The sequence below is a fragment of the Rhamphochromis sp. 'chilingali' genome (genome assembly GCF_963969265.1).
Source record: "Rhamphochromis sp. 'chilingali' genome assembly, chromosome: 9".
Lineage (NCBI taxonomy): Eukaryota > Metazoa > Chordata > Actinopteri > Cichliformes > Cichlidae > Rhamphochromis > Rhamphochromis sp. 'chilingali'.
The window spans coordinates 40237364-40259863 of NC_137936.1; the positions used below are offsets into that span (position 1 = coordinate 40237364).

At 48.7% G+C, this 22500-nt stretch overlaps 1 protein-coding gene across 1 annotated transcript in view; it reads right to left on the reverse strand.

Moving 5' to 3' along the window:
- rnf123 (ring finger protein 123) overlaps window positions 1-22500 on the reverse strand; it is a 109579-nt gene that overhangs the window by 69509 nt on the left and 17570 nt on the right. The window contains exons 22-34 of the mRNA XM_080892507.1: window positions 22399-22499; window positions 21483-21675; window positions 20084-20229; window positions 18213-18296; window positions 17006-17113; window positions 16741-16918; window positions 14622-14696; window positions 11474-11561; window positions 10174-10261; window positions 7901-7985; window positions 2091-2230; window positions 706-762; window positions 462-593 (exon numbers count right to left, since the gene is read on the reverse strand). Of these exons, the coding sequence (XP_080748633.1) occupies window positions 462-593; window positions 706-762; window positions 2091-2230; window positions 7901-7985; window positions 10174-10261; window positions 11474-11561; window positions 14622-14696; window positions 16741-16918; window positions 17006-17113; window positions 18213-18296; window positions 20084-20229; window positions 21483-21675; window positions 22399-22499 (1475 nt within the window). The remainder of the gene's footprint in view (window positions 1-461; window positions 594-705; window positions 763-2090; window positions 2231-7900; window positions 7986-10173; window positions 10262-11473; window positions 11562-14621; window positions 14697-16740; window positions 16919-17005; window positions 17114-18212; window positions 18297-20083; window positions 20230-21482; window positions 21676-22398; window position 22500) is intronic.

Consider the following 22500-nt stretch of genomic DNA (forward strand, 5'->3'; position numbering starts at 1 on the left):
CGGGGGGGGCAGGTGACATCATCTCCATCTCCTCCTGAGGAAACTTCTCCTGGCGTTGTGGGCGGGGCTGGAGCTGAACTGAAGCTTTTTTAATATTCGTGTCTGCTTCCTGTTCTGGAGCTCCAATAAGGAGCAGCAGCTGTGATCACATGACAGCGCTCTGCAGCCCGACGCCACTCACATTTATCTCTCTGCTGGCTGTTCTCGTGCTGCTCTGATGATAAGCAGCCAATTAATTCAGTCTGACTAACAGACCGAAGGCTGTAGTTGTTTTAATTCACGATTCGCTGAAGTCGCCGCACAGACCGTCTGTGACATCACACGTTTTTGTTTGAACCCAATAAAAACAGTTTTATCATCGACTGTGCAAGAAAAGATCAAAATCACATTACCTGGTCTGAAACCGGCCAATAATGAGCTCCGACTGTGTCGCAGTGAAACTAAACCCGGCAGCGCCTCACCTGAGCGAGCCGTCTGAGCAGCAGCTCCGCGGAGGGGCGGGACCAGTCCAGGAAGATCTCAGGCACCAGAGTCACGGTCATCTCGAGCACCCGCAGCAGGCTGACGGACAGGTCGAAGCAGGTCGCACACACCTGCAGGTGACAGCGCTAATCAGAAGCTGCAGGTTAACCTGTGGGCGGTGACCACACCTGTCACACCTGAGCCGCGTTACCTGAGCGAACCCGGCTGAGTGACTCAGATTACCTTCAGCTGACGAGTGTCCACAAAGTTCCTCTCTGGACGCTCCGCGGCCTGCTGGATCTGTGAAGACACAACCAATCAAAAAAAAGCACCTGTCGCAGCTGTTTCTGCCCCGCCCCGTTAAGTAACCTCCTCCTTTCTGATTGGCTGCCCCAACTAACAGAATGTTTGAGCAGCATGTGGATGGAGCTGTCCCTCTATGACTTCATGCAGATCCAGAGGGGGCGTGGGCTCACAGGCGTCGCTGTGCACGCACTGAGGCAGCTTTGAAGGTGCCGGCTTTCTGCCTGAACCTCTGCAGGCGTGAAATCGAGGAGCCGCGTCGAGCTTCGCGTTCGCCAGTTTGAACCGAAGCAGCAGACGAGGAGGTGGACAGCGAGGAACGGAAACATGAGCCTAATCTCTGAAACGTTGCGAGCGCTGGCCTGGCTGAAAATACCCCGGCGCCCCGCAGGAATACGATCAATTACAGCGCTGAGTGGATGATTCGCTGCAGGATTTCCAGAAAAGCCCGAATAATCTTATTAAAGGGAAACAAAGCTCAGAGCTAAAGCTGACACTCCTCAGGCTGGGCTCGCTCTCGTGTTTCACTCAGAGGTCAAACACGCTGCGAACACATCCTCAACCTTCAGTTCACAGCAAAGCACGACGAGCAGGAAGTGAGGTCGGCCCGGCCTCAGCTGCGAGTGTACCTGCGAGGTCACAGTGGGCACACCTGTCAGGTGATGTCGTGTCAGCACGGAAACTAGGAACCGCTTCCTAAACCTGCGCTCTGTGTAACATCCAGCAGGGGGCGACTGCACTGGTTTTATAAAGAAGTCTGTGAGAACAGGTCCTGCTCGTCGCCCGAGGACGCGGGGGCCACGTTTGGATGGATCTGACCTTAGACCAGTTTTAGAGGAGCTTTCAGGTTCAGAGGATGTTTCTCCATCGTGGTCAACGCGTGGCGGAGCAGCAACCTGCACGTGTGGACGCCGAGCTGCTGAGCCGTGCACGGATTTATCAGAGCGCTGATTGAAGGTTGTCGGCCTCGTCCCCGCGCTCAGAGTCCTCCAGGTCCTCTGAGCATGCGGACGATGCTGTGGGAATGTGGGAAATCTGAAGCAGACTGAAACGAATGATCTGCGTTTATGAAGAGCTCCAATCAAACTTTACTTCAGTATCAGTAATTAATAAAGTGAGTCGGAGGTACTGAGTATAAATATTAAAGACATTATTAAACATGCTGTAACGGGACATGAATACTAATGAGAGAATTTCAGGGTTTTTAAGCACTCGTCGTTTCTGTTGATGTTTAAATAATGAGAGTTGGTGTTTCTGGACCTTCTATTCAACGCCGCGTCCTGCGCGTCCTCCCCCGCACCTGCTGGGACTCTGGTTGTTCTTACCTCCTGGATCATGCCGATGAACTCTGAGAAGGCCCAGTTGAGTTGGTTCAGGACGCTGTTGAGGAAAGAGGCGGCCATGTCTTTATCCATGCTGAGCAGCTCCGCCATGTGTCTCTGCAGCAGCAACGACGGGCACGGCTCTGAACCAATCAGATGACAATTCAATTCAATTCAATTTCAATTCAATTTTATTTATATAGCGCCAAATCACAACAAAAGTCGCCTCAAGGTGCTTCATAGATACAGAGAAAAACCCAACAATCATATGACCCCCTATGAGCAAGCACTTTGGCAACAGTGGGAAGGAAAAACTCCCTTTTAACAGGAAGAAACCTCCGGCAGAACCAGGCTCAGGGAGGGGCGGGGCCATCTGCTGTGATTGGTTGGGGTGAGAGAAGGAAGACAGGCTAAAGACATGCTGTGGAAGAGAGACAGAGGTTAATAACAGATATGATTCAATGCAGAGAGGTCTGTTAATACATAGTGAGTGAGAAAGGTGACTGGAAAGGAAAAACTCAATGCATCATGGGAATCCCCCGGCAGCCTACGTCTATTGCAGCATAACTAAGGGAGGATTCAGGGTCACCTGGTCCAGCCCTAACTATATGCTTTAGCAAAAAGGAAAGTTTGAAGCCTAATCTTGAAAGTAGAGATAGTGTCTGTCTCCTGAATCCAAACTGGAAGCTGGTTCCACAGAAGAGGGGCCTGAAAACTGAAGGCTCTGCCTCCCATTCTACTTTTAAATACTCTAGGAACAACAAGTAGGCCTGCAGAGCGAGAGCCAAGTGCTCTAATAGGGTGATATGGTACTACAAGGTCATTAAGATAAGATGGGGCCTGATTATTTAAGACCTTGTATGTGAGGAGCAGGATTTTGAATTCTGGATTTAACAGGAAGCCAAAACAGGAGAAATCTGCTCTCTCTTTCTAGTCCCTGTCAGGACTCTTGCTGCAGCATTTTGGATCAGCTGAAGGCTTTTCAGCGAGTTTTTAGGACTTCTTGATAATAATGAATTACAGTCGTCCAGCCTGGAAGTAATAAATGCATGAACTAGTTTTTCAGCGTCACTCTGAGACAGGATATTTCTAACTTTAGAGATGTTGCGCAAATGGAAGAAAGCAGTCTTACATATTTGTTTAATATGTGCGTTGAAGGACATGTCCTGGTCAAAAATGACTCCAAGGTTCCTCACAGCGTTACTGGAGGCCAAGGTAATGCCATCCAGAGTAAGAATCTGGTTAGAGACCATATTTCTAGGCTTTTCAGGGCCGAGTACAATAACCTCAGTTTGATCTGAATTAAGAAGCAGAAAGTTAGCGGCCATCCAGGTCTTTATGTCTTTAAGACATTCCTGCAGTTTAACTCATTGGTGTGTGTTATCTGGCTTCATGGACAGATAGAGCTGGGTGTCATCTGCATAGCAGTGTAAATGTATGCTATGTCTTCTAATGATGCTGCCTAAGGGAAGCATGTATAATGTAAACAGAATTGGGCCTAGCACTGAACCCTGTGGAACTCCATAATTAACCTCAGTGTGTGAAGAGGACTCTCCATTTACATGCACAAACTGGAGTCTATTAGATAGATATGATACAAACCACTGCAGCACAGTACCTGTAATACCTACAGCATGTTCTAATCGCTCTAATAGGATATTATGGTCGACAGTATCGAACGCTGCACTGAGGTCTAGCAGGACAAGCACAGAGATGAGTCCACTGTCAGAGGCCATAAGAAGATCATTTGTAACCTTCACTAAAGCTGTTTCTGTGCTGTGATGAGCTCTGAAACCTGACTGAAACTCTTCAAATAAACCTCTGCAGATGATCTGTTAGCTGTTTGACAACTACTCTTTCAAGGATGTTTGATATAAAGGAAGGTTGGAGATTGGCCTATAATTAGCTAAGACTGCTGGGTCTAGAGATGCTTTTTGAGTAAAGGTTTAACTACAGCCAGCTTGAAGGCCTGTGGTACATAGCTGATTATTAGAGATAGGTTGATCATATTTAAGATCGAAGAATTAATTAATGGCAGGACTTCTTTGAGCAGTTTTGTAGGAATGGGGTCTAAAAGACAGAGGACAGGTGAGCAGAGAGAAAGCAGAGGACCGGACGCTGCCCGGCCCGCCCCGGCAGCAGCAGCAGGTGTAGGACGCCGTGTGGACAGCGTTACAGACATTCGCCGTTTCCTCTATGTGCATGTACAATGACAATAAAGGCCTATTCTATTCTACTCTATTCTATTCTACATGTCTGTCATATTCTTCAAAACCAAAGCAAACATGAGTGAAAGGAAACGGGACACCGAGGGAAAACGGTCACAGACACGCAGAGGAGGGACGGAGGAGGAAGGACACGGCAAAGAGAGCAGGGAACACTGAGGAGAGGAGGAGGAGGCAGCAAATAGATGAAGGACTGCTCTCTGGCGCTTCGGCCTCCTCCGGGAGCTGACGGCAGCTCCGTGGAGTCATTAAATCCAATCCTCTCTGCCCTCTGAACAATATAACAAAAAACACCCGCTGAGTCTCAAGTACGATGCTGTGAGATGCGTCCCAGTTGGGGTTTATTACTGGGGCGGGTTTTGATAATTAATTTATCGATTGGCTTGAATAACGTGATATCGATTCATTAAAATCCTGAATCGATTTTTTAAATATAAATTTATTTTGCCCAAAACGCCAGAATCTCAGGTTAAACCTCACAAAATTTAAACAACCACCAAAACAGTAAATGAGAGCAGGAACACGATTCTGCACGAAGACATAAACACAAAGGGGGATCTGAGGGGATCTGCGCCATCTCGATGGTCTGTTAGGTCCAAAGACGGTGGTACTGCCTGGGTCTGCATTGAGCTGATCCCCGGTTGGGCCCTGCTGATTCGACTCCCTGAATGCTGCAGTTTTATCGTGGGGGTGTTGATTCCTGTGCATGAGAGTTTCTATAGAGAGGTGTAAATATGGGCTGTCTGGATACACGAATGTGATGAGGCTGAGAGCCATACAGGGGTAAAGGGGTGGGGGGATGGTGGGAGGGGTTCACATGATGGGTTTTCTGGTTTCCTCACTTTTTTTTTTTTTTTTGAGTTCTTTGTTTTGTTTTTGTTTGTTTTAAAAAAAATTCTGTAATTATCAATGTTGTTATGCTATTATTATTATTATTATTATTAAAAAGAAAAAATATGTAGTGATCTGAATTATAATATTTGTGACTGTCTGAAGCAAAGTTTCCCAGATTCAAATCGAATCGATTCTAGAAACCAGTGACGATACCCAGTCCTATTTATTACTGGGATTACTGAGTTTTTCTGGGCTCCTTCAGCACAGCTACAGATTTGATTTCTTATGACTGAAGGAAACTAAAAAATAAAAAGTGCCGCAGCCGTTTACACGGAGCACAAATATGAATCCAATTAACAATGAAACGAAGCTATTAGGCCTCGAGCTTTAAACCGAGGCAGCCGCCACGAGCGCACAGCAGCTGCATTATGAGCACCACCCAGACCGCCTCCGCCTTTTATACTTGTCCGTTTTTCCACCGAACGACGTCCAAAGATGAGCTCACAGTAAGACAACAATCCAACAGAGTTTCTGTAATGAGTCATAATGAAGAACGAAGGAAAAAGCTCGATGTGGACATCACGCGAGACAGACTCCAAGTATCCAGAGCAGGATGTCGAACTCTTCTTCTGCTGCGGGAAACAAACAGCTCACTTTGGTCTCAGGCCAGACCAGCGAGCGCCGCGTCAGCGTGAAGACGTTCAACAACACGTGTAACCTGTGACGTGCGAGCACGCCTCACTTTGAATGCCTGTTGCCTGTCAGATGATAAGAAACGAGTCAAACTCTCGACTGTCCTGTGATTACCAAACAACCTTTCTGCTCATTTTTGGCAGTAATCTATTTTAAAGTCAACAGTGAAAAAAATGGAATTTTTTATTTTTTTTATTTAAACCTTATAGTACATAGAAAAGAATAGAATAGACTAGAATAATCCTTTAATTGTCCCACAAGGGGAAGTTTGGTTGTAACAGCAGCCAAAACGACACATATTACCATAACTGTTATTATTATATTACTAAATCACCTGAACGGTGGGTCTTTATCACCAAGAAAAGAAACAGACTCTGAAATAACTTTCAAGAATTGTCCACAGACTGGAGTCTTTGCTGGGCCAATTCTGGCCCCTGGGCCTTATGTTTGACACCCCTGATCTAAAGCAAAAAATGACAAAGATTCAGATCAGCTGGAGAGGAAAAAAAAAAACCCTCAACGGGGGCAGCTGTGCCTCCAACCTGAAACGCTGAGTATCGACCGAGTTCCACCAGAGGGTCGTTTATAGATTAAGTACAACGTGCACTTCTGGCTGAGTCAGGCTCAGGAGGCTCAGGAGAGCAGAAGGAAGGGAGCAGGAGACAGAGACAGCGAGGACAACACTGGGAGAGGTGAAATGATGAACTTACTCTGGAAACTAGCAATGGACAGATCTCCTGAAAGGCATGCAAAGGAGAAGCACAGAGAAGTCAGCGTCCGTGCAGGAGTAAGACTCTGGTGGGACACAAACAGGATTCAGCACCACGGACAGAGCTTCTGTCCCAGTTCATATTCACGACACAGTCACTACCACGCCCTCTGACTTCAGCCACGCCCTCCGACCCATGCCACGCCCTGAGTCTGACCGATTACTCATCTTTAACCTCTGGTGTTTGCACTCTCAGTGTACCACCCTCATCCATCCCTCAGTTTTAGAGACGAGGAGAGGGGTTCGAGCTCTGTGCCTGCGCTCTGTACGCTGACCCAGCAGATCATCAGCAGGAATAACAAACTGGGAAACACGAGCGCCCAAACCTGATGGGAGGCGTAGCGTAGTGTAGTCGGCATGCTGGACGTAGAAGAGGCAGTGGCTCTATCACTCCGTCTCTATTCTGTGTTTATTCTGTCTCTACTGAATCTCTATTCTGTCCTTTGGGAGTGCGCTGAGAAGCTGGAAGGAGCACTCCGAGTGAGGCAGACAGATCCAAGACAGTCAGTGAAGAGGAGGAGGAACTGAGGGAAGCTACGAAGAGGACGAAGATTGGACGGTGCAGATAAAACACCTGTGCAGGTATGGAGACGTCCAGGAGAGAGGCTGGTGTATAACTGACCTAAAGTAATGAATGAATTTCCCCTTTAAAAGAATTTAGTGAGCTACTTTCCTTTTTGCACTGTTGTTATTTGAGTGTGTCGAGCAGTTTTATTGCATTTGGCTTTTATTTTTCCACCCTGAGCTCTTTAAAAACCCACTGAGGAGCGTCACAGAGTCAGTGAGGGGGTGCAGGGCAGGTGTTTTTGGATGCAGACGCTCCCATAAAGCACCGCAGGCCGGGATCAGAGGGCGTGAACGGGCTGCTAAAGTGCCTCCACGTGACGATCCACAGCTCGGCGTGCGAGGACCGAGCAGCGCTTCACTCTGAGAGCAGATGTTTCTGCATGATGTCGACGGCGAGTCGAGGCCGTCTGTGTTTTTCAGCACAAACACTGAAGCGCTGCAGAGCCGCTTCCTAAAATAAAACGTCAGTCTTCATCTCGGCACAAACATCACACACAACTTTGGTGATTCATTTCTGACGTTCACCTCCACAAACGCTGATGATTAAAGCCGTAAATCACAGCGAGCTGCGGCAAAAATAAACTGCAGACGAGGCCGCCGCCTCAATTTATTTATGGAAATTCATGAAAGAGCGAGCACCTGAACCGGGAGCGTGCTGCAAACCAAGAGGAGGAGACGGGAGCTGATGACAGGCATGCACAGACAGAACAGCAAAGAGCACCTACTCTGCAGACTGGGCAGGTTGGCATCCTCGGGTTTGGTTTTCAGCAGATGAGGGAGGCGAGTGTATCTGTAGCCAAAACCACAACCCTGAGGAAGAGAGAGGGATGAAGGTCAGCAGAGCTGCAGGGAGACAGCTTCTCTCAGTCAAACTGCAAAAACACTGGAGCGTCTGGAAGATGATCGCTGAAGCATCAGTGCTGATCATCTTCCAGACGCTGCTTTACTTCTTGCAGCACTAACACTTCATCAGTGCTGATTTCACTGATTAATTAACAATAAACGATCAATAAATGTTTGTGTTAGACAACAAATACTGAGCAAAAGCCCGAACACGTCACTGTATCTTTGTTAAACGGCCGTGATGACCTAAAGAACTGGTTAAACGCTGATTTTCATCTTAAAGAAAGACGCCATGTCTGCTTGTGCTGACCGGCCTCTCTCGACCACTCAGGGCGGTGCATCCGTCAGTCTGTTCAAAGCTTGGCTGTGATTGGTGACAGCCGCTGCTCCACTTTCACCTGAGGCAAGACAGCGTGAACATGTTAACCCTTTGCGAGCTTCATTTTGTGGAGGATTCCTATAGAGACTGAATGTGTTGGTGCATTAGTCTGAACACTGCGGTCTGCTGATCCTCAGTAAACACCTTCAGTTCTTTCAGCTGTTGCCCTTCATACAGGAGCTGCTTCTACTTTTGCTCCAGTCTCACTCCGACTCTCTGGCCTCGAGCTCAACCTCGTCATCCTGTAAAGATACTGTTCTGTTGTCGGCTTCCTGTGAAGCTCTGCTTCTTTTAAATGTGCTGCATGAACAGACTTCACCGTGGCCCAGAGCTGACGGCAGGATCGCAGCACCTGCTCATAACAGCTGAGCAAGTAAAATTGATTTATAGCGCTTTTCACAGATAAAAACCACAAAGTGCTTTAACACACAAGAAATGGAAATATAAAACAACGTAACTGTAAATAAAACAACATAAGAGGAAATTAATAAAATGCTTTTCTAAATAAAAATGTCTGCAGCTGTTTTTTAAAACAATGAGTCCGTGCAGCGTAGAGACCGTGGGAGAGACTCCACAGCCGTGGGGCGCTGCCACCAGCGCCTCTGATCTAATGACTGTAAAGCTCGAGAAGATGAGTGCCGTGTCAGCAGGTCTGATAAATATTGGAGACCATGCAGGGCCCTACATGGTCTCCAATATTTATCAGACCTGCTCTAAAGGTTACAGCTAAAATTTTAAAATCAAACCTAAAACTTACAGGCAACCAGTGAAGGGAAGCTAAAACTGGAGTAACACGAGACCTTCTCTTGGAGCCTGTTAACAGTCGCGCTGCAGCCTTCTGCGCCGTCTGAAGACGATTTAAGGCTGATTTGTTAAAACAAGTAAAAGGTTACAGTAGTCTAACCGAGAGGAAGTAAAAGCACGAATAATCACCTCAAGTTCAGGCTTTGACTCCATTAGTCTGAGTTTAGAAACATTCAGTAAATGATAAAAACAGTTTCGGACCGGCTGCTCGAGCGACAGCGAGCTGTCAGACATGGCACCGAGGTTTCTGAGGCTCGATTTTACAGGAGGGTCTAAGAAGCTGATACGCTGAGTTTCTGTCTTATCAGAGTTTAGTTGGAGGGAATTGTCATTTAACCGCTGGTTGATTTCTGTCAACCAATGACTTCAATTAGACAATTTATAAAAGTCAGAAATCCTGAAGGAACAGTACAGTTGGATGTCATCAGCATAGAGATGATAGGAGATATTTTTATAGCGCTTAATAATTTGGCTCGGGGGGAATATATAAAGCAGAACTAGAACTGGACCCAGGACAGGTCCCTGAGGCTCCACGATTCATGAACAGTAAAAGATCTCTCACACAAATATGACATTTTAAAACAACAGCAGTAATCCCAAACAAGTTCTCGAGTCTGTTTATCAGGATGCTGTGATCTACAGCATCAAAAGCAGAGCTGAGATCCAGCAGGACCAGCACTGCGTCCTCTCCAGAGTCTGCTGCCATCAAGACATCAGTGGATACTGTAAGGGAGGCCGTTTCAGTGGGATGCAATTTACAAAAACCAGACTGGAAAGTGTCCATAACTGTTTCCTGGATAAAAATGCAGTTAAGTTGTTCTACTACTACGTTTTCTAAAACCTTCTATATAAAAGGCAGTTTGGATATTGGCCTGTTAGGAGTGTGTGTGTGTGTGTGTGTGTGTGTGTGTGTGTGTGTGTGTGTGTGTGTGTGTGTGTGTGTGTGTGTGTGTGTGTGTGTGTGTGTCTCACCCTCCACAGTCTGACCAGGATCCAGTTGGTCTGGGCCCAGGGTCTCTGCTCGTACGGAGCCAGCAGGTTCTTCATCATGGCCACTCGCCTGGAATCAGACAGGTGAGCATCAACACGTCACTTCCTGTCAGCTCCGACACATAAACATCATTTCAGTGGGAGCAGCTGTTTCCATGACAGCTGAACAGCTGCTCTGATGCTGCTAACGTCACCGCAGACGTTGAGTGAGCAGAGCTCTGGCTCGGCTCGCACATCAGGCTCGATTACAGCAGCTAAAAAGGCACAAACAATAAAAACAATGCACCCACTTCTCACCCAGCTGTCAGAGTGCGAGCGTGCTACACGTGGAGAGGACTAACACACAGCCCGAGGGCGTGGACCGAGGGAGGAAGCGGCGGCGGCGGCACGCATCGTGCAACTTCCCTGTGAGCAGACAGAGCTGAGGGACGTTTAATCCTGACTGATGCTCAGAAACGATGCCGTGTGTCGTTTAGTGTAAGGAGACAAACTAGGCCGCTCATCACGAGCTGCACGCCGGACACACGTTGATCCATCAGCTGTGGCGAGCTGACACCACATGACATCAATCCCTTCAGGAGCTCCGTTTGTGAGCGCAGCTGTTATTCACATCAGACTGCCCGCCGTCTCTGCCGACGCCCCGCTGCTGGTCCCGCCCTGATGTTTGAACCCTGCCGGCAGGTTTCAGGGTCAGAGGTCAGATGAAAACAGCTCTCAGAGTGGGTGTAGTGCATGGATCCAACTACACCACCCCACAAACTCCAGCATGTTACAGAGGGCACAGCGTGGCTTTATTAAACCCTCTAACAGCCTTAAATGCTGCCAGCCAATAAGAATCCACCATTAGCAGATTTAGACTTTCTATTTTAAATGCGTCTCATCGCAAAGACTCGAGCGCTGCGTCCGAATTCACACAGGAGGGGAGCCGCTGGTATTTAATGTGGCATGCTGATTGGTCGGTTCAAAGACAACTGGAGCCACGGGATTGGACCGCTGCAGGACATGAGCTCACGGCCGCCCCTCTCGGTGGAGCAGCGGTTAGCGCCATCGGCTCACAGCAGGAAGCGTCTCCCCAAGGTCGCAGGTTTCCTCCCACACGCCAAGCACGCGCTCGTTAGCTTAACTGACTGCAGGTGAGAGAGTGAGTGGCGAGTGTGCGTCACCCGCGATGGACTGGCCACCTGTCCAGGTGGGATGGGCGAGTAAGTGTTTACTGATCACTGAAGAGCAGCAGCTCAGTCACCCTGAAGGTTTTTCTGGAAAACAATCAAACCAGACTCACTGCTCCTCCGGGATCCTCTCCACAGCCCTGAGGGATTGTGGGTAACAGACGTAGCTGGCCAGCGCCTGCATCAGAGAGTCTTTGATATCTGTGGAGAGAGAGCAGATCAGAGATTCAAAGACAGCTGGAAAAATAAACATTGCAGCAGGAAAACAGCTTTACTGCGCGTGTGCAGCAGCGCCCCCTGCTGTTTGCTTCCAGGTCGGTCTCACACACACAATCAGTTACACCTTTCTAATGACACAGTTATCAGCAGGCTCTCACTTTCCCATCCTCTACCCTTCCTCCTCCTCATCTTCAGTCTCCTCATTAAAAATGGCAGTGAGGCGCGTCTAAGCCATTACATCCACTCAGTCTCCTCCGCTGTCCTCCAGCAGGACTTCATAATTAACAGGTCCCGCCTCGCCGTTTGGACCAGACCGCTCGAGGCCGGATTTCCCCGCACGGCGTTTTATCTCAGATGATGGATGGAACTGCTGAGCTCATCATTTCTGCTGCGAGGCGTCCCGCGGTCCTCGGGGGATTCGGTTCATTAGTTATGGTGGGCTCCAGTGCTCGCCCTCCGTCTCCTCGTAGATGCACGTTCGGTATGAATGTGAAGCTGCTATGTCACCTCGTTCAAGTTATCACATTCACACATCCCCGGGCGGGCGGTGTCGACGCCACCCCATCAGCCGTTTCCAGGCGACGGGTCACAAACCGAGGCTAAATGTTCCGTCCTCAGCCTGGATCCAGATCAGCTCTCTGGATTACACCAAGAGGATCAGGAACCTTTGACTGTGGGTGGGACCCATGTGACCTGCTCACACGACACCCTCCTACAGTTCTGGCCAACATGCAAACATCTCCACCCCTGTAAGGTGGTCATTCATAGACAAGAGATAGTGAGGGGCTCAGAGGAGAGCCGCTGCTCCTCTATATGGAAGGGAGGCAGTGGAGGAGGTTCAGCATCTGACCAGGAGGCCCAGCACACACAGCTGGAGATTACAGAACCCACAGAACAGCTGGAGGAGGTGGAGGTCCAGGAGTGGGTGGGTGGAGTAAGTGTTGACCACCCAGCAGGGGGCGCTGCTGCACAGAGGGGCTAGCTTCCTCTGACTGGAGCTGATCTGCACTAAAAGACAAACACGGGTAGAGCAGGGCGATATGGCCAAAAATATTTATCACAATATATATTTGAAAATTTGCGATAACGATATAACTGACGATATAATTGATGCGAGACAAAATACACCTCCACAACATTACTAATGCAAAAAGACAACCTTCCATTTATTTTCACTTAAACAAGAAGCTGGTTTTTATGTACATTAAAGCTTTATAAAAATGTAACAGTGCAAATGCAAATTCCTTGCTGAAAGTTTGACCAAAAGGCATTTCCAGTAGAAATGGGCTGACATATCCTGAGCATAACCATGTATAATATCCACTGAAGTTAAAAAGAGGTGCTTTGCAACATTAAACTGCAGTGTGCAGTATGCATTTTTCGGACCATAAGGTGCACGGGATTATAAGGCACATTAAGTGAAACAAAGCAGTCAGATAAATCAAACTTTATTAAACTCATTCTTCTTGCTTCCTCCACTTCTGTACCATTGATTCATTAATGTTGAATTCTCTGGCAGCTGCTCTATTCCCATGTTGTTGCAGTATATTAATGACTAACCTCGTATTGTGGATGGATTATCTCAGTTGTTCTCCTGACTGAAGTTTGGTCCGTTTACAGCATCCTGCCATGCGATTGCATTTGTCTCTAACTATCAGGAACCTTCACATTAACTTTTATAAGTGGAAAAGTGTTAGTGTTCGTCCTCCAGCTTCACTGTTTATGTTATGCTAACGTAGCTGTGTCGCTAGCGATCACGTAGCACATCATTATATAGCAGCTAGCCCAACTTCAGTAACCCTACAAACGTCACTGCTGTTTAGTTTCCTGTCTTCATTTATGTTGGAAGTGATAGCAGAGCTGTACGTTTGATTTTTTTTCAGAAATCTCTCAGTCAGAACATGCTATATCATGCTTAGGTAACTAGCGAAACTAGCGAGCTAACTTCCGCTAGCTTCCTGCTAACTTCTAACTCCGTTAAATGTAATAACTTTTGTTTTCATGGATGCCTGGAAGTTAAACTTCATAGTTACACCTGGTAAAGCAGCAATGCTGATCGTTTTATTAAAGATGAAAGAATTTAGACAGGTTTTAACTCTCAGTGATGCTGCAGTGTTGTTTGACCTGAAGTGTACTGAGTTTAGGACCCAGATTACTCCCAGATTTAAGAGCATCTTAGTCAGACAAATATGACAATAACGATGGCCGCTTGCATGTTCTGCAAAAAAATGTGCTTTGTCGTGTATCTGACGGACAAACACCAAACCAGTTCCACATCACTGAAGTTGCACCATTTTTACAAACCAATTCTGGTTCATCTGTTTCACTCAACAATCGGCCATGTGCGTATGAAAACAAAGGCACTGCGCATGCGCGTTTTACTCATATTCTATCGCGATATTTCATTTTCCTATCGTTGCCTAACATTATACCGGTATTACCGTGAACGGTATAATATGGCCCAGCCCTAAACACGAGTACAGAGAAGGACACGCAGACCGGGGACAGATTAAAGGAAAAGCCGTCCTAAAGGGTCAGGTGTGTGCTCCACCTGAGAGTGCTGCACAGACCCACACCACCCTGTGGGTGGAGACACCAGCAACATGCAGTGAAGCTAAGCTTGTTACAACTGGCCTCACTTTATAGAAATAAGGTTTTATTCTAAACAGTCTTAGTAAGAACTGAAGAGGTCAAGAAGGAGAGCGCCCTCCAGGCCAGTGGAGGCGTGTCTTTAATTAGAAATGAAGCTTAGTGTCCCGCTCTGCACTGCGAGGGCAGCAGGACCGCAGAGAGTCGGACACATGAATAAAAGTGATCTCAGAAGAGGAGACTGCCGATTCCAGCTGCTCTTTACTCAACTAGAATCAAAGGTGGACCTGTTCTGACTCGCTATGATTGGATGAAAACTGTGAGGCGTGACCCATTTTTATGAAGTGGTGCCAAGGTCAGGGTTTTCCTTTAATCTGTCACATCTTTATTGAAAATCTCCCCGAGACAGAAAAATGTTATGTGTGTGTGTGTGTGTGTGTGTGTGTGTGTTACCTGTCCCAACGATGCGTGGATCTGCAAAGTGCTTCGCGAGGATGGCAGCGAGCTGAGTCAGAGTTTCCTCGTAGCCTGAGGGAGAAAGATAAAATAAAGTGTGTGTGTGTGTGTGTGTGTGTCTGTGTGTGTGCGTGTGTCTGTGCGTGTGTCTGTGTGTCTGTGTGCGTCTGTGTCTGTGTGCGTCTGTGTGTCTGTGTGTGTGTCTGTGTGTGTGTCTGTGCGTGCGTCTGTGCGTGCGTCTGTGTGCGTCTATGTCTGTGCGCGTGTGTGTCTGTGCGTGTGTCTGTGTCTGTGCGTGTGTCTGTGTCTGTGTCTGTGTCTCTGTGTGTCTGTGTCTGTGCGTGTGTCTGTGTCTGTGTCTCTGTGTGTCTGTGTCTGTGCGTGTGCCTGTGTGCGTCTGTGTCTGTGTCTCTGTGTGTCTGTGTCTGTGCGTGTGTCTGTGTCTCTGTGTGTCTGTGTCTGTGCGTGTGTCTGTGCGTGTGTCTGTGCGTGTGTCTGTGCGTGTCTGTTGTGTGCGTCTGTGTGCGTCTGTGTGTGTGCGTGTGTCTGTGTGTGTGTCTGTCTGTGTGCGTCTGTGTGTGTGCGTGTGTCTGTGCGTGTGTCTGTGCGTGTGTCTGTTGTGTGCGTCTGTGTGCGTCTGTGTGTCTGTGTGTGTGTCTGTCTGTGTGCGTCTGTGTGTGTGCGTGTGTCTGTGTGTGTGTCTGTCTGTGTGTGTCTGTGTGTATGCGCGCGTGTGTCTGTGTGTGTGCGCGTGTGTCTGTGCGTGTGCGTCTGTGTGCGTCTGTGTGCGTCTGTGTCTGTGTGCCTGTGTCTGTCTGTGTCAGTGTGTGTGTCAGTGTGTGTGTGTCTGTGTGTAAAAAGTCTGCTTGTGCTTGTTTGTGATGAGCAGCAGAGTCTGTAGTTATAATGATTATAAACGGCGTCAAACACACATTCAGGCCTGTGAGGCTCATTTAGACCATTGGCTCTCAAACTGGGGTTCACGGACCCCCAGGGGTCTGCAAGCCACAGATTGGAGGTCCACGAAAACTCGTAGTGGCTCGTAAATACACGTGCATCATCCGGGGTCGAGCTAATTACTACAAATATTAATAAAATAATAGTAAAAGTCCGTCCACTTCATCAAGTAACGCAAACGTCAAACCAGCTAAAATGAGACCGTATGACCTCAGTGACCTCGAGTCGGCTTTATCGAGGATGGAAGTGTCTTCAAGTACTAACAAATGAATCGATGAAGCATCTCATCACAAAGCCCATTTCATCTGCTACTACTGCTGCTAAAGAAGCTTTGCCCTCTTCTTTCACAGATGATGGTGTCATTGCGCGTGAATGGCCACATGGTGTGCCCATCAAAATCAAAATACTGCGCCGCCCTGTCTGCATGGGTTCCCAGTAGGGCTGAAGGTCCGGCTCCCACATACCGGCGGCCCGTTAACGACTGACAGATGAAATCATCTCGTACGGTTGACACGCCTGCTCTAGAGTTCAGGAAACGCCCTGCTGAGGTCAGAGGAGAAGGGCAGACTGCTTCGAGCTGACAGGAAGTCAAAAGAAATAACAGCTAATCGATAACCAATAAAATAACAACTCGTTATAACCAAGGTGCGCAGAAGAACAGCAGCAGATCACGCTGTCTCACTCCTGAAGCTAAGAACAGAAAAAACAAACCGACCAATCTGGACGTCTCATTACGTCTGCTGCGACGTGGTCGGCTCAGAGGTGGGGAGAACACAACCAGCCCGCCTGTGTGAGCGGTGCAGGCTGTGGAGGTGCGATGCTGTGGGGAGACTTTCAGCGCAAGCATCGTTTAAACACACAAACACGAGACGGGAAACAAAAACCCGACGTCACAGAAACGGCGTTAACCTAAAACAGGATCAAACACTGAAGCACAGCTGGACCACGACTCGCGCAGGTGCACCTGCAGACACCTTCGACAGGTGAGGTGGAAAAGGGAACGCTCGCTTGGCTTCACAGCAAAGACTAATACAAAAAAATAAATCTTCCAACTGTCTTCCATAACAACCCTGATGAAGCGCGCCCCGCCCGTTCAACGACCTGCCTCAGGTCAAACATCACCTGCAGGCTGGGTGGGCTGATGGTTCGCGGTGCTTACCGGGCAGCTCGTCCATGCCGTTAGCCGGGCTGAAGTAGTTCTTCAGGGCGCTGTACGCGTTCATGGCGACGTTGAGGTAGAACTCTGATGTGAAGGCGAACAGAGAGCCGGTGTTGTCGGCGTGCTCGATGGTGCGGATGCAGACACACAGCAGCCAGTAGATGTCCAGCATCTTCTCCTGGAGACAGCAGCAGCACACAGCTCAGAAACAACACAAAATCCACCATTTAATGCGGATGCACAGCGGGCGGAGCGGCCTGCTCACCTTGGAGTAGATGGTGGCGTTGATCCAGGCCAGCCTCCTGCTCAGGTGGTTCAGCTTCTCCGCAAAAACCTTCTGGCTCTTCTGGAGCTCCTCCAGGATGTCGGCCCTCTGAAACAGACACGCGATCATTAAGCAGCCGAGCGTCCGTGCCGCGTTCGGTTACTCCGTTATTCCCTGGACCGCAGGAGCGGAGACGCTCCCAGGTGATGTGAGCAGGTACGTGTGCCTCTGATCTGACATGATGTGCACGCTGCAGGTTTCTGGTTCCCTGCAGTTAACGAGGACATACACGGCCTGACTGAGGCCCTCGCCGATCGCAGGATGCATCGCTCCTGATGGGGGCGCTCCTCCGACTCTTCCCGTCTGCCTTCAGAGAGCGAGTTTACTCCGCGGCACTAATGAGAGGAGCTTCTGCATCACGACGGGCTGACAGCAGCGCGGCCAATTACCTCGAGAAGAGCTCCGACAAACAAAGAGCAGTGCGTCAGATTTATTAATGAGGACGGACCAACAGCGGCGTTTAAACGAGGGTTTCTAGATTCAGTGGGAAACCAGAGGAGGCCTGTGACCTGAATAAAGCCTGAGCATGAGTCTCACTTCAACACATTTGAGTTTAATAACTACAGCGAACATCAATAAAGAAATCCTGCAGAGAGAACGACATGAAAACACGAAGCGTGGCAGAAAATGAGGGCCTGTTGGTGGGAATGCGTCGCCCCAGTGAGGGGTGGAGGGGCGCGTTAACCGAGCCATCCCCCCTTTCACTGAGAGATGCTCTTTTGTTCTATCGTTCGTGTCGTTGGACGTGATCCAATCAGAAGTGATCTCATGTCAGACAGAGAGCAGACACACAGACACCTGCTGTCGAGGAAAATCAGAGGCTCTGTAAACCATGAATCCAAAGCTAAGCAGTCGTTTTTGTTAGCCTGCAACAAAGGTCTTTCTCCCACAGGGGGCGCCACAGCCAATCATCTGCCTCCGTCTCCCAGCATCCATGAACCTCCTGAGCTCCTCTCTCCCACTGCAGTGATAATCTGTCTAAAGCTGTCTGACTCGGTCAATCAGCCAATCAGGTCCCACTGCTGACCCCACCCACCTCACCAATCTGAGCCTTGGTCTGAGTGACCTGAGTGATGAGGGTCACTCAGACCAAGCACTGCTTCTAAAACTCGCCCTGATGTCCAGCTGAGGCAGCGGTGGCACTCACTCTGGCGGGGCAGCGGGCGATCTTCTCCTCCGTATCCTTCAGCGCCACGGCGTACTCATGGACGTCGTCCGACACCACCACCATCTGAGAGGAGAGACACATGTTAGCACGCTGCTGAGAAAAACACTGGAGGCACGAGCGATCTAATTGGCTGATTGTCACAGCGACCATGAAAACTCGTCATTAGAGTCTGACCACGCAGCAGCTACGTGATGGAAACGCACACGTTACAGACTCAGAGGCGCTTTTAAATGAGACAGGGGTCAGAGGTCGCACAGCGTTAGTGTGGGGAGGATGAGCCAATCGCAGAGTAGAAAAAACCTTCAGGCTCAGCGAGGCGCCCGTGTTTGACCAGAGGACTCGGAGTGCTTCGCTTTAATGCGCACAGACACGTTATTCAGACACCTCGAATAAAAACGTAAAAATAAAACCAGACACACAAATCACAGCGCTCTGAGCACAGCTGCTTCGGGTCAACCCACCCGAGAGAAAGGTGGATGCAGCTAAAGGTCAGGACCGCCCACAGATACTTCAGCAAGTTTTAAATATAGAAGTTTAAAACAAGAAGGGATTGTTAACAGTGATGTGACCAACTGGAGCGTGATGAGCACCAAACCAAAGGATGAACTCACTGTGGGAGTTTTTCCACCTGCAGACAAAACCAGCTGCAGAGAAAGTCACAGGAATAAAATATGCAGCATTAACCTTTACAGCAGAGTTCCACAGGGTTCAGTGCTAGGACCAGTTCTGTTTACATTATACATGCTTCCCTTAGGCAGCATCATTAGAAGACATAGCATACATTTACACTGCTATGCAGATGACACCCAGCTCTATCTGTCCATGAAGCCAGATAACACACACCAATGAGTTAAACTGCAGGAATGTCTTAAAGACATAAAGACCTGGATGGCCGCTAACTTTCTGCTTCTTAATTCAGATCAAACTGAGGTTATTGTACTCGGCCCTGAAAATCTTAGAAATATGGTATCTAACCAGATTCTTACTCTGGATGGCATTACCTTGGCCTCCAGTAACGCTGTGAGGAACCTTGGAGTCATTTTTGACCAGGACATGTCCTTCAACGCACATATTAAACAAATATGTAAGACTGCTTTCTTCCATTTGTGCAACATCTCTAAAGTTAGAAATATCCTGTCTCAGAGTGACGCTGAAAAACTAGTTCATGCATTTATTACTTCCAGGCTGGACGACTGTAATTCATTATTATCAGGAAGTCCTAAAAACTCCCTGAAAAGCCTTCAGCTGATCCAAAATGCTGCAGCAAGAGTCCTGACAGGGACTAGAAAGAGAGAGCAGATTTCTCCTGTTTTGGCTTCCTGTTAAATCCAGAATTCAAAATCCTGCTCCTCACATACAAGGTCTTAAATAATCAGGCCCCATCTTATCTTAATGACCTTGTAGTACCATATCACCCTATTAGAGCACTTCGCTCTCACACTGCAGGCCTACTTGTTGTTCCTAGAGTATTTAAAAGTAGAATGGGAGGCAGAGCCTTCAGTTTTCAGTGGAACCAGCTTCCAGTTTGGATTCAGGAGACAGACACTATCTCTACTTTCAAGATTAGGCTTCAAACTTTCCTTTAAAGCATATAGTTAGGGCTGCAACGGTTCATCGTGTGTTTCGAATAATTCGATTAGAAAAAATTCTAGACACATTCTTTGCTTCAGCACTTCGTTTAAGGCACGGCCATGACGTGCTCGCTGGTCTTCATCGCAGACACCACAGACGTGCGCACACACACACACACACACACACACACACACACACACACACACGCGCACACACGCGCGCACACACGCGCGCACACACGCGCACACACGCGCGCACACACACTCACACACACTCACCTTCCCCAGCTGCTGATGGACACTCAGGTTGTACATCATCACGATCCCGTCCACGATCTCCAGCAGCGACTTGTCTGCAATTTGTTGATCGGGCTCCTCGAGCGGTCGCCCCAGCAACAGGCCGTCGTTGCCATGACTTCCCTCGACTTCAGGTTGCAGAGAAACAGGAAATGGTTAAAAAAGGCAAGAGATTTTTACAGCTGTGGCACTTCCACCCAAAGACTCAGGCGATGATAACTGGCTCCACGCCAACTTCACGCTGTGTCTAACCGGCCAATCAGGCACGAGCGCCTCATTTGACTAATGAAGGAAACAACCAGAGACCAACTTAGTCTGGGCCAACAGTGAAAAATAATGATGTGAAATCAACAGGACACCTGACACACCCCAACAGGAAGTGACCCAATTAAAGCTCCCAGCACACGAATACCTCGTAAAGCTGAACACGCCGGGCTGAAAGCACGTGGTATGAAACACACTGGTGGACATCGCGAGGGATCGATCCACCTCCATCCACGCTCTGTCCCACCATCCAGAACCAGAACGCAGGAACCAATCACTTCTTCTCAAACGTCTCCAACACTGTCACTGACAAAGTACTTCCTGATATTTTACCTGGCAGATTCCTCTGCTGCTTTGTTTCCTGCCATCACCATGCTTACTCTGATTACTCTGATTACTGTGCTGGGTGCAGAAAGGAGAGCGTGGCTGAACATTTATCACTACCTTCGATTGGAGGATGAAGTGGAACAACACGCAGACTCCAACTGAAAGATGGAAGCGCAGACGTTTTCCTGCAGCGATCACGGCTCGGGCCCTTCTCTCACTTTGCTCGTCTCCTGCACGCCGGTGTCATTGCACCACAAATGCAAAAACTGAGCGAGAGGGGCTGCTGGTGTGTGTGTGTGTGTGTGTGTGTGTGTGTGTGTGTGTGTGTGTGTGTGTGTGTGTGTGTGATAGCAAACACTGAAATTATTTCTTTGCACGCAGGAATGAATTTTCTTCGCTCAAAAGAAATTTCTCCTCAAAATGCAACACTTGCACCTGCAAACCTTTTTACGTGCGCTCAGAATAGTGGCACAAAAATGACGCCATACATCCACAGAGGAAGTGACTCGCTCGTCACGTTGACGCCTAGGTGAACCTCACACAATTAAATTCTGATTCTCACTTCCTAAAAGCTCCACGCAAAGCGAGCAAATGCGGAAGTGATCCCCTGTGTGGCTGTTCATCACGCCTGTAAAAGCAAACTTCCTGACAAATCACTGACCTCCTGCTGCCAGCAGGGGGCGCCACGCACTGCCACATAGACCTGCTTCGTATTTTCAAACGCAGGAGAAGCTCTGAGCAAACGGGGCTGATGCCCGTGAGTTCCGTAGCAGGAGCGAGTTGTACTCACTGTCCTCCTCGGTGCGCTGCTCCACGGCGAGCGTTCGGACCTTCACCTTCTCCGGCTGACTCAGGGGTCGCCTGGGGGTCATCAGGCTGACGGCGGCCGTGCTCAAGAAGCGGTTGGCCCGACCCAAAGTGGGAGAACTCAACCAGCTGGGCCTCGCCAGAGCTCCGCCCATCGCCACGGCCCCGGGCAGCCTCTGTGGTCAGACGGAAAAAAAAAAAAAAGTGATGTCAGAGGATCAGGAGGTCAGAGGTCACAGCTGTCTGCACAGATGTTTGGTCACACATTTAGAAACTATGGATATTAAACATCAGTGAGGATAATTTTTTAAAGCTTGTTCTTTAAAAAAAACGAGTGGATACGTTTTACCTCACTTCCTGTCTAACCCACAGTTTCAGCTAGGGCAGCCAATCGGGGGAGGGGCTTAAAGCAGTACGGATTAAAACCACGATCAGTGAACGGGAACAATGAAGACAAATGGAAGCAGCCTGAGAGAAACATGGACGAGGCTCTCCGTCAGACGCAGCCAGCTGTGCTTCACATCTGCAGCTGCCACGCCTCTGCACGCCCTGCAGAGCCACCCGTCAGCTGGTTCTGGTCTCGCCACGCCAACATTTTGCAGCATGTCGTCTTCAGAGCGGCTCAGCCCACAGAAACAGGTGCGGGCGCAGGCTTAGACAAAGCGGGCGTGCCATCACCGGCGCCGTTAGATCGGCTCTCCAACTCAGAGCGTGCACGCCATAAAAATGTTTCATGGTTTTTAATGGCGGCAGAACGTGTTGAATCCATCGCCGTGCACTCGCTCTTCATAACGTTTACATGTTCCATCGTTTTATTTCAATATCTGGAAGTACTCATGTGTACTTTTACACATACTGTTTACTCGGTGACACACAAACAAATGACATCACCACATCACCTGAGCAGCTCCGCTCTCGTCGTCCTCGTCCAGGTCGTCCATGGACGTGGCCTGGATCTCCGCGGGGTCGATGATGATGTTTGCTTTACTCGCCAAATCGTC